Below are 14,467 nucleotides of genomic sequence, written 5' to 3' on the forward strand. Positions count from 1 at the left end.
ATGGAGATCTACGGCCGCCACTTCGACAGCAGCGAAGCCCAGCTTCCGCCGGGCTTTCGATTCCATCCCACCGACGAGGAGCTAATCACCTACTACCTACTCAAGAAAGTCCTCGACAGCAGCTTCACCAGCCGCGCCATCGCCGAGATCGACCTCAACAAATGCGAGCCATGGGAGTTACCTGGTTCGATCAAATTGAGTTTTTGATATTATATATTTTTTTTCAGGTGAAAATATCATGGACTTGTAATGTGGTGCTGGTCGATTGCAGAGAAGGCAAAGATGGGGGAGAAGGAGTGGTATTTTTTCAGCCTACGAGACCGCAAGTACCCGACTGGGCTGCGGACGAACCGGGCGACCGATGCCGGGTACTGGAAGGCGACGGGAAAGGACCGGGAAATTTACAGTTCCAAGACGATGTCGCTAGTGGGGATGAAAAAGACGCTGGTGTTCTACAGAGGGAGAGCTCCCAAGGGCGAGAAGAGCAACTGGGTGATGCACGAGTACAGGCTCGAGGGCAAGTTTGCCTACCACTTCTTGTCAAGATCTTCCAAGGCAAGACCAATTATATAGCACTCTAAGTGTTCTTAAATTTTTTGTAGCGATAGATTTTTTGCAAGGATCCATTGTTAGCATCTCTTTACCTTTTCCAACTATAGTTACGGTTTGATTTGCAATATATTCGAGTAGGACGAGTGGGTCGTTTCTCGCGTCTTCCAGAAGTGCGGAAGCGGGAAGAAAACCCGCCTGGGCCTCGCCGGCGGGCACATGTCCGAATCTTCCGCGGTTACAGGCGGTTGCGGTTCGCCTTCCTCCATGCCACCGCTCCTTGACCCGTCTCCGCTGCCGCCTTCGGCCGTAGTGCTCAAGGCCCCCGATCGCGAGAGCTGCTGCTCCATCGAGAGCGCCGCCGAGAGGGAGGCGCCCGTGCCCTGCTTCTCCACCGCATCCTCTCCCGCCGTTTCCGGAATGGGCGTCCATTATGCACAAGTTTCTCCACCCATCTTTGGCCATCCAGCTGCTGCCGTAGGCTTTCCGAGCCTCAAGTCATTGCAGGAGAATCTTCACATGTCGTTCTTCTTCGCCGGGATGTCTGCGCCGGTCGGATATGCCGTTCCAGCTGCGGCGATGGTGGCGGACGCGGGGGCTGGATGGAGGAGCGACGGCGCTCGATGGCCGTTCGATGCCGAGCGGAAGCCGGATTCCGGTGCCGGGCTGCGGGCAACTCAGATGCCGATGGGCTCCACTGAGCTCGACTGCCTGTGGAATTTCTAATCCCCTTGTACCCTGGATATTAGGACTCCTCAAATCTACCTGTTGTTTGTACTACGTAGATCGTCCATGTTTGTGTTGCGAGAAGCGAGTATTTGCGTTTTGGATTTGCCTAGTTGACTTTGAAAAAATGCCCGGGAAGAAAAGATGGTGTTGGGTTCATGCGTGGGTCAGGTGGGCCCGTGATTGTGGTCGGTGCGGAGAGCCTGTGGGAGTGGACGCGTGCGTGATACGTCTACTCCCTGGTAAACGGCTGTTGCACTCAACTGCGTACGGGACTGAACATTTTTACCCGTTACCGATTAAATTTAGTCCTCCCGTTTCCTTTTTTACTTATTTACCGTGCTGATTGAGAAAACATTAAGAGCATTTATTAATTTTGCTTCAAAGATGATAATGCAATCGCTAAAACGGTTTCAATGTTTACTAAAATGATTAAATCTGGACTGATAACATTTCTACCATCCAATTTTACAATGTTTAATTGATAAATCATAATGAAAGTTTAATTGTGCCACAAAAATCATAAGCATGTTAGTCTCTTTATTCAATTTAGAGCTTCACTAATTTGAAAGTTTAACTGGAAAATTCTACAATTTATTAGGAAACGATTAGATTAACGATGTTTAATGAGTGGTATATGGTAATATGAATAAGAAAAGGAGGGAATAAGATTCATATTCACTAGTTCAAGTGAGATATTTACTGGATGCAAATTAAAAGGACAAGTCCAACGTCACAATTTTCTTCCATAATAATGTCACAACAGGCAAAGTCTGGACTCTAGAGTGATATCACCATGAATCTAAGAAGAAACAAGAACTAAGAAGATTCACACGTAAGGAAAACTATTACAACTAGTGCCACCTCACTACTGAATCTGCGGCTCCATCTCATCGTCTAAGTAGAAGAGATTTTGCCTAAATACATCGACCTTCACTGGATGATCTCTCTCTAATAAGCTGTCTGAAACATTTGCAGTGCCGCAACATGTTTAGTTACGTTGGAGTTGCATCCTTCATGACATTCTAAAATAGCAACATAGGAATGTAGAAGATAGGGGTCAACCTATGATGCGAGAGAAAGTACGGGCTCCACGTGGCATGATTAGAGGCCCGATCAACCTAAACAATGTAGCATGTCTAAAGACTCGATCAACCTAGACCCTAAGTGGATATAATTCAAAACAGGATTGAGATCTTGGTCGGCTTGAATTTGGTCTAATTAAGATGGTTTGACTTGGATCTAGCCAGTGCGTCAATGATGATATAATGGAAGCTGCTGCTTTGCATTTCGTTTTCCGAATCTCTACAAGCATTGACAACCACGGAGATGAGTTCATGAGATGACACCTCTTGGAACAAGCAAAGCAGGAATACAAAGGGCAGTACAAAAAGCACCTTGTGATGAACTGGGTGATTTTGTACCTTTTCCCTCAAAATAGAACAAATGTATTATATATATACATATACAAGATATGTACGAAGATAGTGTGACGTTGAGTTACATCTAAATGGAATTAGTACGAAGGATTAAGGCTCCCTAGTTCCCCTTTCGTTGTTACTGCACGTGGATCATGCAGATATGAGTAGGGAAAAACAAAATTCAAATATGGTCGATCTTGATAAACAAAGATACGTATGGAAGTAAATTAAAACTGAAGACCTACCCATTCAATGAGATCGTCAACCAGGCACAGATGTCGAGAGGCTAAGTTATGTCAATCAAAAAGGATATACGTCCATTTTCTCGGATGCATGCATGTGGATGTGGATGCGATGGTCAACAACACACAACTAGGGAACTAGTACCAAGGCAAATTTCCATTAATTAGTCTCTATAATTTACATTTCAGCGAAAAACCTCCGACTTGGACAACTTCAAAGTTTACTATACATCTTAAATTTATAGAATGTATTCATAATATATGAGCTGCTTTTAATTATAAGTTTAGGGCAGCAAAAGTTTGATTCATATTCGTTTAGTTAAACTGGTCGATATATATTTGAATTATGGGTTGAATTAAAAAGGTTTTGGCAATAAAATACTTAAAAGTACAAATTAATAAATCTTGAGTTAGAGATTATGCTCGAGGTCTCAAAAGCTTGTGGGGGAAATGTCAAGGGTGGGTCATCTATCTGTTATGTTAAACCTATTCTAAGCATTTGGTATGTTTCAATCATTGCTCAAGCTTTATGAGTAGCTAGAAGGAAGAGACGTTAACTCAAGGACCATCTTCAAAATTGATATATTATAAATGGAAGCGTGATCTATTGAATTGTCACATTCTAATATGAGAATTAGATGGAGCCACCTAGAAGGTACACCAGGCCATTAAGATCCCCACTTTAGACAATATTTGCACAATAAGAGAGTAAACCTCTTAAATCTACTATATAGGTTGGGAAGATATGTAAAACTCTCAAATTGCAATATTTTTAATTGTTACTAAATACATAACTGAAAGCAAAATTTTATTAGGCTCTAGTAGATGATCCAATTCCTCCTTTTAATTGTAATTAGGTTGCAGTAATTCTCCTTTACAAATCAAGTTTTTCAAATACTAATTTCATTCCTAGGATTCAACAAGCTATTGTTATTTCATGATCAAAGTTGATTTTCAGTTGCAATGATAATTGAAAAAAATTGTTTTCTAATATCAGCTTATCTCCTAATATCAATAGATTGATTCTTTTGCTTCTAAATATTCTTAAAGGTTGGTATATAGTCTTATCTAACATTGTAAGAGATTGTTTTCATTACTCAAAACTTGTGACTACAAAATCACATGGTAATTAACAATTTGACTGTTGAGCGAAGACTCTCCTTCTAAATATTATTATAGAAAAAATCTTTATCAAATTGATTTAATAGATTTATAAAATAGTACTTGAATTCTTTCATTAACTTAAAAAATGTATAAGGCCTAAATTGAATTAATGATGATAAAGATGAGAGAAGTGGATCAGCAAAAAATTAAAAGGAGTTCTAATAGTAATCTTTTAGTTTTAAAATTAGCGAAGAATATATTGGCCATGAAATCAATTTTCACTTGTATAAAACAAAGAAGTTTTGTTAAATATAAGTGAACCAAAGACTTTAAATTAAGATAACTAATAACGCAAGAAAGGATAACCGTAACCAATGCTGCCCATCATCTTAACGAGAAAAAAGACATATATTCTCTGACCACATGTAAACATAAAAAAAAAACAATATCATGAGAGATGGCAATATGAAATTGTTAACCAAACAACTAATCATTTAAATAATCGGTAATTAATAAGTGATGAGAATTCTATACCTCTGTGTATGAGTGTATCTATCTAATAACGATCATGTATTCTTGTAGCACACGAAATTCTCACCTTCTCCTTGTTCCATGCACGCAAACTTCTCCATATCTTATGTGATGAAAATAATTTCAGCAAACGACTCGCAGATTATGTCGATATCCTAGATATTAGTTAAAAATCACGACGATTATTTCCACGTAAAATCTGTATTTTCTTTTTGTGGAATGGATAATTATTCTCTGTGATGCACACAGTACACTGAGACTCTGAGAGGAAAGGGTTCGGTAAGCTTGTTTTATTTTCTTCATCATAAATGCCTCTCTATTTCCCAATTGGTCGACCTATTAACCTTCGCTATCGAATTCATAAAAATTCGTTAACTCAAAAAAACCTGCAAACTGAACTGATAGAATTGACACACTAATAGACCCAACGGAATACATTCCAATTATCCTTCATGCGATTCGATTTTGAAAACGATGGGATTGGCAAGCTCTATCCGAAACTGGAGAGAGGAGTCGGCTGAGACATCGCACTTATTGACAATTGGTTTTTTCTGTCTTCAGAACCTTGAAAAAAGTGCCACAACGTTACTTCATCCACATCTCCACCTCATCACAATTACTTCACCCCTTCCAAGTGGCGCAGCCTCTCTGCTGCCACTGCACCAGCTCCTTCAATTCGAACTCTATTTAAATTCCCCGTTCTCCTCTTCCTAAGCTCACTCCTCAAAACTTAATCTGCGTTTTATCTCTCTGTTCAATTCCCTCAATCTAGCTACAATCATGGTTTCTGAAGATGCTATCCGCACGGCAGTTGGAATTCTTGGTACGTGAAAGGGTTATTTTGCTTATTCCATGCGTCGTTTGATTAACTATTTCTCCTTTTCTTTTCTTTTCTTTTTACAGGGAATATAATTGCACTCGGTTTGTTTTTGTCACCGCTGTAAGTATATATACGAAAACTTTGGTTAATTCTTGTTAATTAAATTAAAAGTTTATGAGGAATATATCCACTCTATATAATTCTTGCTAGTCAATGACGTTTAATTAGTATTAAAATGAGCCGGAAATTTGCATTTCTAGTGTAGCGATTGATTATTTATGTGATATTTTAGTTATTTTTGTTGTTGTTGTCGTTGGAAAAGGCCGACGTTTGTGAGGATATGCAAGAAGGGATCTGTGGAGCAGTTCTCGGCGATACCATACTTGGCAACGCTGCTGAACTGCATGATGTGGGTGGTGTACGGGCTGCCGGCGGTGCACCCGCACAGCATGCTGGTGATCACGATCAACGGCTCCGGCATGGTGATCGAACTCGCCTACGTGCTGCTCTTCGTGATCTACTCGCGAGGGGCGCAACGGGCGAGGGTGGCGTCCATGCTGGTGGCCGAGACGGTGTTCGTCGTTGCCGTTGCGCTGCTGGTGCTGACGCTGGCGTACACCCACGAACGCAGGTCCATGATCGTCGGCATCCTCTGCGTCTGCTTCGGCACCATGATGTACGCTGCTCCCTTATCCGTCATGGTAAGTAATTAAATTCAAATCTCTCGTTTTAGTTTTTCTCCTGGAAAAGGGGTCATGCATGTCGAGATAAATATTATGACAGAAAATTATTGGCAAATGGTGAAACATGTTGCAGAAAATGGTGATACAGACGAAGAGCGTGGAATACATGCCTCTCACCTTGTCGCTTGTGTCTTTCTTCAATGGTCTTTGTTGGACCGCCTACGCTCTCATCCGTTTCGATCCTTATATCACTGTAAGTATAGGAACTCAATATTTTGATTATATTTAAGCACACAAATCAGAAAAAACAAAACAAAACAAAACAAAAATAGTGGTGCAATCAACATTCAGTTCATGTTCAGCTATAAGAACGTCGGTACGTGCAGATTCCAAACGGGTTGGGCGTGATGTTTGCGGTGGCTCAACTTGTGCTCTACGCCGTCTACTACAAATCCACGCAACGGCAGATCGCCGACCGAAAGCGGAAGGTGGCGGAGACAGGGATGACGGAGGTGGTGGTGGTGAATGCCGAAGGCAATAACAAGGTTGGAAGCATCAGCCATGAGATCCGGGAATTTTGAAGAAGAAGAAGAAGATTTTTATATCATGAGTTAATGCTTATGCAAATTCTAATTAATTTGTACGATGTTATAAGTTAAACGAAGTTGGATAGCAAATGTTAAATTTGCTCAGTGAAAATCCATTAAGTAACGTACGTACGTACGTTGTCGTTTAATTTAAAGGTATAGAACCAGCGCAAGCTGAAGCAATGTACTAGGGTTGTCACTTACTTCCCTTGATGAATAATTAACATAATGCGCGCGCGCATGTAATTAAGATTTTACTTGCCTAAAATTGCATTCATCATGTTAAATTAGTTTCTCTTACAAGCGTGGATCGAAGTTGTCTTCCCAAATAAGCAATCTCGATCGGTGAGATATCGATCTATTAATTACTTAATAATCTCTATCTCGAGTCATAATTATTTGAAATCTTCAACCTATTATCGACTAACTTATAATTCACTAGGCATGGAATGTGTTCAAACTTCTATCAAGTTTTTGTAATTTAATTTGTCATATTTAGCTTATATAATTAATCATCTTCTGAGACGGAATTAGTTAATGATACTTCTCATCATGTAACATTACAATCTCCAAGTCACAAGTCACAGGCAAAGGTATCAATAAACTCATAGAATAATAATATAATAATAGTATATTGAAGGAAAGTTTAATCTCAGAAAATAATTTCGTCAAAATTGCAGATATATGTATATATATATATATATTCCGTCAAAAATAAATAAATAATCAATAGAAAATTTCCAAATATGGTAAAATGGTGTTCCTTATTTTCAGAAATTCTATTTTAGCGTTATAGTTTTTTTCCTCAAAAAATGTTGTCAGATATAATTATCAATCTATTCTCATCACTTATCTTTTTTTTCACACATAATACTTTCAGATCATAACATAAAATGCATTGATTCGTATGCTTTTAGTTTTGCAAACTTCACAAAATTAATGAGGTAATTAAACTAATGAAAATTTCTGGAGTCCTAATTAATGGCAGCATTGTGAAGGTTAAATTTGGAGCTACCTGCTAGTAACAAAATCCTCAACGAGTTTCAAAAAAATGTAAAATATGGGGATAAAATGAAATGTTCCGTAAACTATTTTTTTTTTCTTCTTGTTGTCCGGGTGAAACAGATTGTCACCCCTGTTATAGAAAATGGAAATGAATTAAAAAAGGAATTAAAGTCGTAATTTCAAATAGGTGTAGTAATTAGGCCGAGCAATAATACGAGTAAAATAACTCCAATTTATGACTTGACCTTTTTGTTTCAATAATTAAAATTTAAATAAAGCTTTACGAGTGGGACCGCTCCACAACGCCGCGAGCATGCTTCCACGTCATCCAGTTTCGGTGTAACGACATAGGAAGCGGACCGACATGAGCGTCTCTTACCCCTCGTCCCCCCCAAAATTTCTCCTCCTCTGGCGGCAAACAACCCGAGGGAAGAAGCTAAATCTGGCATTTGGATCGCGGGCGAGGAAGAGACTGATTAAAAGGCCGGGGTGCGTCGGTGGAGAACCCCGCGAATCGATTCCGTCTTCGGTTCTTCCCCTCCGGTGGGAATCGATCCCCACGGGTCATTCGTCCTCCTCTTTTGATCTCCCTCCTCCTCCTCCTCCTCCTGCTCTGATAGAATCAGCGTGTTGATCGATAAAATTTTCGTTTGATGTTCGGGTAACGTCTTAGTTTTGGGCGAATTTGGAAGGTTTGATAGAGGGTTTTGAGGCTGTTCTAGAAATTTTCTATTGGTTCCTTCATCGGCTTGTAGAATTAAAGCCGATTTAGATTTTTTTTAAAAGGTTTTTTCCTGTTCTATTTCTTTAAAGGAAGTATGGCAGTAGTTGAGCGTTAGCATGGAGCGGTAGTTTTTGAAGGAAAGAGCTAGTCTTTCGTCTTGTTTTTTTCTTTGACCTAGAAGCAAAAGCGGGGGTTTTCCTGTCAGTGTGAAAGAATGTCGTCCTCCGGAGTTCTTTCTCTCATCCCCATCCGGGAGGATTCACCGATGTTCCCCGTACGGTTTGACGGTAGCCGATCCCCGCATTGTTTGCCTGAGTCCATCCTTATCTATCTTGTGGTCGCTGGGTCATCTGTGATTCCACTACGAGTATTGGAGTCTGAATCCATTGCCTCTGTAAAGCTTCGGATCCAGAGTTACAGAGGGTTTGCTGTGAAGAAGCAAAAGCTGGTATTTGATGGCAGGGAGCTGGCTCGGAATAATAGCCTAGTCCGAGACTATGGGGTCGGCGATGGACATGTTTTGCACCTCATAATTAGGCTCTCCGATCTGCGATGTATCACTGTAAGAACCATCTCTAGGAAAACATACAATTTCCAAGTTGAACGGAGTCGCAACATTGGGTATATCAAACAGCAGCTCGCAAAGAGGGGCAATCACCTCAGCGATATCATCAACCACAAGCTCATATATGACGGTGAGGAGCTAGATGATTCTCAGTTGATTGATGATATTGATAAGAATAATGATGCAGTGATCCACTTGTTGATCCGCGGATGTGCACAAGTTAGTAGCAAACCTGTGGAAAAGGATTTTGAACTGTCAATTTACCCTGTTGATGTGACTGAAAAGGAAGAAGTTGATGATCTTCAAATTGTTGCTAGGAACCTGCTGTATGAGGATCTTCTGATTAAGCCACTTTACGATTCAAAAGTTGAGTTGTCTCCCGTGATTACAGACTTGATCAGGTCTGCTGCCTTAGGATTGGAGAAGGGTAATCTACCAATCATGTCATCGGAAGGTTCTGGGGGAGCATACTTTATGCAAGATGCTTTTGGAGGCAAGTACGTAGCGCTGTTTAAGCCAATTGATGAGGAGCCAATGGCAGAAAATAATCCTCGAGGGTTACCTTTGACAACTGATGGCGAAGGGCTGAAGAAAGGGACACGAGTTGGGAAAGGAGCAATAAGGGAGGTTGCAGCATACATCCTTGATCACCCTGTCAGTGGGCATCGATTATCTGATGAAGTTGGATTTGCTGGTGTTCCTCCAACAACCATGGTGCGGTGTTTCGATCATGGTTTTCATCATACAGAGAGGTATCACTATGTACCCAACAACTTCAAGATTGGATCCTTACAAGCGTTTGTGGAAAACTATGGAAGCTGTGAGGATATGGGACCTCGAGCATTTCCAGTCCAGGAGGTTCATAAGATATGTGTTCTGGATATTCGGTTGGCGAATGCAGATCGCCATGCTGGAAATATATTGATATGCAAGGATGAAGATGAAGGGCGGATGAAGCTGGTTCCCATTGATCATGGATATTGCTTGCCTGAGAATGTAAGTAGTGCATTTATTTTTGTCGTAAGTAGGTATTTCAGAGTCCTCCATGTTTGTGCTATATTTGCCTCTAAATATGGTAATATTCATTTTTCATGTTTTCCATTTTCATGTGAATCATTGAAACTGCATCCCAAATGGAAAATAGCCCTAGGATAATAATAACCTTCTTTTCCTTTCTTAACAGATCTACATAATTCAAATTCAAGACCTCACCACTCTTATTTATGTCCTGGTTTTTGAAAATATCTTGATAAAATTTAGTCTTGTGCATTTGTCCTGAAGTTAACAAAAAGACTATTTGTTTTGGCTTCATCAATAGCAAAGTGTATTTACATCTTCATGGAGGATTGCCAAGGATTTAGAATGAACCAAGCGCCTCCTGAAAAATTCCTCAAGTTCTTGTAGGAATGTCATTTGATATGTGATTGTTGGGTTAGCTTACTGAAAATATTGTGTAATTTGATCCTGCATTTGTATGCACATTACATGCGTCTTTCAAACAGTATTGCTTTATTATCTTATAGTGTATGTCTTGAACTATGTTGGCTTACATTAATTCTCACACACGGATCCTACTATTATATGGTTGCATGTTTTCTTACATTTGCGACGCATCTTGCTATCTCATTTTGGTGCAACGTTATGATATATCTGTCTGATGCAGAGTTTTTGGGTCATTCTTTTCTAGAAAACCATCTTGATATAATGATATTTCCAATCTTTTTATGGAAACTATTTTGTTTTATGTTTGGTATTATTTCAGTTTGAAGATTGCACCTTTGAGTGGCTCTACTGGCCCCAAGCTCACCAACAATTCAATGATGCGACCATTGATTACATAAAATCACTAGATGCTGAAGCAGATATTGAGCTCCTCAAAAGTTACGGGCTGGAACTCTCATCAGACTCTGAATGCACTCGCACTCTCCGCATCTCAACCATGCTCTTGAAGAAGGGGGTGGAAAGAGGACTCACTCCCTATGAAATTGGAAGCATTATGTGTAGGGAAACAGTGAAGAAGGAATCAAAAATTGAGGAGATGATCCGTGAAGCAAAGGATGCTGTTCTTCCAGGCACTAGTGAAGCTGCGTTCCTGGAGACTCTTTCTGAGATCATGGATCATTATCTCGTCAAGTTTGATTTGTAGGTTGACCGGTTGCTGTTCCGTTTTTATTTGCAATTAGATGCATGTCTGTGAGCATATATATATATATATATCGAACTATTAAAGGTGGTTGTGTGTATAAAGGCCACCTAATTAAAATGTGGTAGTACTCGTGTGTTCGTGGCTATGGCTTCAGTTTTAGCACTTGCCTAACTCACTGACTACGAGATTTGATTACATAATTCTAATATATCTGATGCACATCAATAACACTGGATTGCTGTTCTCTTCTTCATGAAGAGAAGGCCTTATTCTTAAAGAATTGTGTCTTTGATTTTTTTTTTTTCCTTCAATTTTTCCTCTTTGAATCATCATTCTTCATTTGTGAAAGAAAGAAAAAGATCAGACCAAGACAAAGTTTAGGCGAAATGAAGAACATCAACAGAAACAAGACTGATTCATTTTCTGAAGCATGCAAGAAGCACAATAATGTGCTTTTTTTACACCTATGATCGCATAAAGCGAGTAATTCTTTGCTTCTTGAAAAACTAGAACAATACTGACTAACACAAGGCATAATATAAACCACCGCCAGCCTCGCGAATTAATCAATCGGACTTATCAGCCTCGTCGCTGAGGTCGTCCTCCTCCCCGAACTCGCTAAATTCTCCACAGGCGTCCTTATCCTCGTCGGAACCCCAGTCACCATCTTACTCGCTGCAGATCTCGTCGTCGTCGTCATCCAGATCGCTTGGGTCGGCCTCTCTGCGATAGGCGTAGCCACAGCAGGTCTGGTAGACAGGAGGGACGGAGAGCGTGAGCTGGCGTCAGCGAACACCTCCCAAATATAACAGTCGGAAGGGCCGAGGGGCAGGAAGGAGCTGTGGGTTCGTGGCCACCACGGAGGCAGCACGGGAGAGGATCGGAGGCAGGGTAAACGCTACGCCACGAGCCGCCGAAGCGAAGAGGAAGCGGTCGCCGTTGCTCGTTGCACCATGGAGCGAGAGTAGACGATGGCAGTGGAACTGAGGCGGGCCAGACGGCTATGGTTTAACTAGGGTTTTTGACCGAGCCTTATGAAATTATATGGCTTAGAGTTCGAATATTACAGTAAGTAAAATTTCATTTCTACCCTACATTTTATCAGTTTGTGAAAAAAGTCCTTTAATTTGACGTTGGCGGCGATGGCGATGGCGATGGCGATGGCGACGGCGACGGAGACGAAGCGAGCGAGGCCGTGGGCGACGGCCACCGCCACCACCCCCGAGCGCCGCGCCGGAAGAGAGTTTGCCTAGTCGTATAATTATTTCGGAACACGAGAGCATTAATTAATTATTGATTACACGTAAATTTTGTGGAATTAAAGAACGTACAAGGGATGATAATAAATGTATCGTACCGTCGGCGAGGGCGGAGCCGACGCCGGCGAAAACGAAGAGGAGGGTGGAGATGAACTCGGCGAGGTAGGCCTTGAGCGAGGCGGCGCTCAAGGAGTCGTCGAAGCGGCCGAAGGCGATGGAAGCCATGGCTTATTTGTTTAATTAGGAGGAGTTGGAGGTGCAGCCTAGGGAATATAACACACAAATGATGATGATGGCAAGTTGGAGATTCGTGAGTTATCTAAACGTAAATTTTAATAATTTGGAAAACTAAATATATAAATAAAATAAATGGAAGATTGGAACGAATGTGTCGAGCATTGCCAACTTGTATTGAACTGCCACGTATTGGATGAAAAGTCATCAATTTGTGTAGAAATGCGCTTGCTTTGCATTAGGTAGGACCGCAGAGAAAATTTGTACAGTATGAATTAATTTTGCTAATGTGGAATTAGCTATTGTGGTTTGACTAAAATTAAAGTTAAGTTGGCTCCATGGATCCATTGAGAAATTTTAATAGTAATTTGGTCAGTAGACATTGTTTAAATTTGACCTTTCCAAGTGTATTTTTTATAATGTTTAAAAAAATCAACACTTGAAAGCGTTAGATATATGTATATTATACCCTAGGGCCTAGGTTGTCAGTGTAAATAAATAAATAAACAATAGGTTAACTCAGCTTTTTGCGTGTAACAAAAATAATTAATAAATGTAACAACTGGATGTGGGAAAAAAATTCATGCCTTATTTTGAAAAATCTTAATATTAATTGAACTTTTTAAAGTATGAATATTAGTTTACAAACATAAATAAAACGTCAAACAGGGCATATTAATTATGATAAGACCAAAACAGACTTTAGAAGCGGTATAAAATATATGCAGTGAATAAAATAATTAAATATTATAAATAATTGAATAGAGTACAAATATAAATAATTCAATATCATAAATAATATATAATTTGAATAAAATATATATTATTTAAATTATTGAACAATTAAATAATATTACTAATATAATAAAATAAAATTAATTATTGCATGTGAGCAAAGAATTATAATTCGATAAACATTTGATATTCTAAACTCATTTTTTTTTAAAAAAAAATCAAATATAGAATGTTTATGTTATATAAATCGAATAGAATTTTAAATAGTTATCCTAGCCTTTTCCGTTTGGGTATGTATATGGCATGCGTTTACAGTCAGTTACGATGAGACATTGACTACTGTTCCAATAGTTAAACAATTTAATATTTTATCATTTCAATCAAAAACAATGGGGTGGAATATAAAAAATTAGACTTAGATAAAACCCTGAACACAACGCAAAATAAAATACAATGGCAATGATGTAGTAAAACCCGTCGTGTCCGTTTAATAGTCTTGACAATGTTCTCCAGAAAAACACGGGGCAACGTTCGTGTGATAATACTGAATATACTCACTCGGCTAATGGTAATTCCGATTAGCCAAAGAAAATTAAAACCCTAGGCGTTACCAAGAGAATGCCAACACTAAGCCCAAACATATGCAAGTTTAGAAGGAACTCTGGATAGTCAAGTCGATGCTATGGAACAAACGGGCCCCATGCACACTCCCAACGGATGATTGATGACCGGCCACAACTATGTAATCAAAACTTTAGTTTTTAGCATCGATTTAGAAGTACACCAACCAATATCTCGAAACCGTAAGAAATTTCGAAGCCCTCGCAATATTCACGAAAGAAATTATTTGTACGTTTTAGTAGGAAGATAAGGAAATCAAAACTAATATTCTTATATACTATTAATTAGTGCGACACATATATTATATAATGGGCGGGACCCACACCCACCAAGATAATACCTTTTTGTTCAAGCTCTCAGAACACAACGTTTTCGTCGTTTCTCTGCGAGAAGTCCAAGTTGATGCAGATTCCATGTCCGTAATCTTCAAAAGTAATCCTCTATATTAACAGCATCATTCTCTGGAAGACCAAAAAAGAAAACTAGATAGGTAAGAGACTAACTGCAAAATCATT

At 39.6% G+C, this 14,467-nt stretch overlaps 3 protein-coding genes across 3 annotated transcripts; all 3 read left to right on the forward strand.

Annotated features, from left to right (window-relative positions):
- On the forward strand, window positions 1-1,275 carry LOC141842106 (protein CUP-SHAPED COTYLEDON 1-like). The gene is made up of 3 exons (XM_074730320.1): window positions 1-184; window positions 272-555; window positions 691-1,275. Exons 1-3 carry the CDS (start codon window positions 1-3, stop codon window positions 1,273-1,275), a joined length of 1,053 nt encoding a protein of 350 aa, XP_074586421.1.
- A 4,078-nt stretch (window positions 1,276-5,353) lies between these two features.
- On the forward strand, window positions 5,354-6,657 carry LOC141837191 (bidirectional sugar transporter SWEET4-like). The gene is made up of 5 exons (XM_074724635.1): window positions 5,354-5,396; window positions 5,477-5,513; window positions 5,716-6,094; window positions 6,210-6,329; window positions 6,463-6,657. The coding sequence occupies exons 1-5, from the start codon at window positions 5,354-5,356 to the stop codon at window positions 6,655-6,657; spliced, it is 774 nt and encodes a 257-aa protein (XP_074580736.1).
- Window positions 6,658-8,091: 1,434 nt separating this feature from the next.
- Window positions 8,092-11,239, forward strand: LOC141840570 (phosphatidylinositol 4-kinase gamma 4-like). Its single transcript, XM_074728607.1, has 2 exons — window positions 8,092-9,953; window positions 10,720-11,239. Exons 1-2 carry the CDS (start codon window positions 8,607-8,609, stop codon window positions 11,101-11,103), a joined length of 1,731 nt encoding a protein of 576 aa, XP_074584708.1. The 5' UTR covers window positions 8,092-8,606; the 3' UTR covers window positions 11,104-11,239.
- The last annotated feature ends 3,228 nt before the right edge of the window (window positions 11,240-14,467 follow it).

The sequence above is a fragment of the Curcuma longa genome, chromosome 11, assembly GCF_044706935.1.
Source record: "Curcuma longa cultivar G26 ecotype Majalengka, Jawa Barat chromosome 11, ITB_CL_G26_1.1, whole genome shotgun sequence".
NCBI classification, from domain to species: Eukaryota; Viridiplantae; Streptophyta; class Magnoliopsida; order Zingiberales; family Zingiberaceae; genus Curcuma; species Curcuma longa.

Coding starts and splice junctions, on each gene's coding strand:
- LOC141840570 (XM_074728607.1), top strand. CDS start 8,607: ATGTCGTCCTCCGGAGTTCTTTCTCTCATCCCCATCCGGGAGGATTCA. Junction 9,954..10,719: donor GATATTGCTTGCCTGAGAAT/GTAAGTAGTGCA, acceptor GTATTATTTCAG/TTTGAAGATTGCACCTTTGA.
- LOC141837191 (XM_074724635.1), top strand. CDS start 5,354: ATGGTTTCTGAAGATGCTATCCGCACGGCAGTTGGAATTCTTG. Junction 5,397..5,476: donor CACGGCAGTTGGAATTCTTG/GTACGTGAAAGG, acceptor TTCTTTTTACAG/GGAATATAATTGCACTCGGT. Junction 6,330..6,462: donor GTTTCGATCCTTATATCACT/GTAAGTATAGGA, acceptor CGGTACGTGCAG/ATTCCAAACGGGTTGGGCGT.
- LOC141842106 (XM_074730320.1), top strand. CDS start 1: ATGGAGATCTACGGCCGCCACTTCGACAGCAGCGAAGCCCAGCTTCCG. Junction 185..271: donor CGAGCCATGGGAGTTACCTG/GTTCGATCAAAT, acceptor GGTCGATTGCAG/AGAAGGCAAAGATGGGGGAG. Junction 556..690: donor TCTTGTCAAGATCTTCCAAG/GCAAGACCAATT, acceptor ATATTCGAGTAG/GACGAGTGGGTCGTTTCTCG.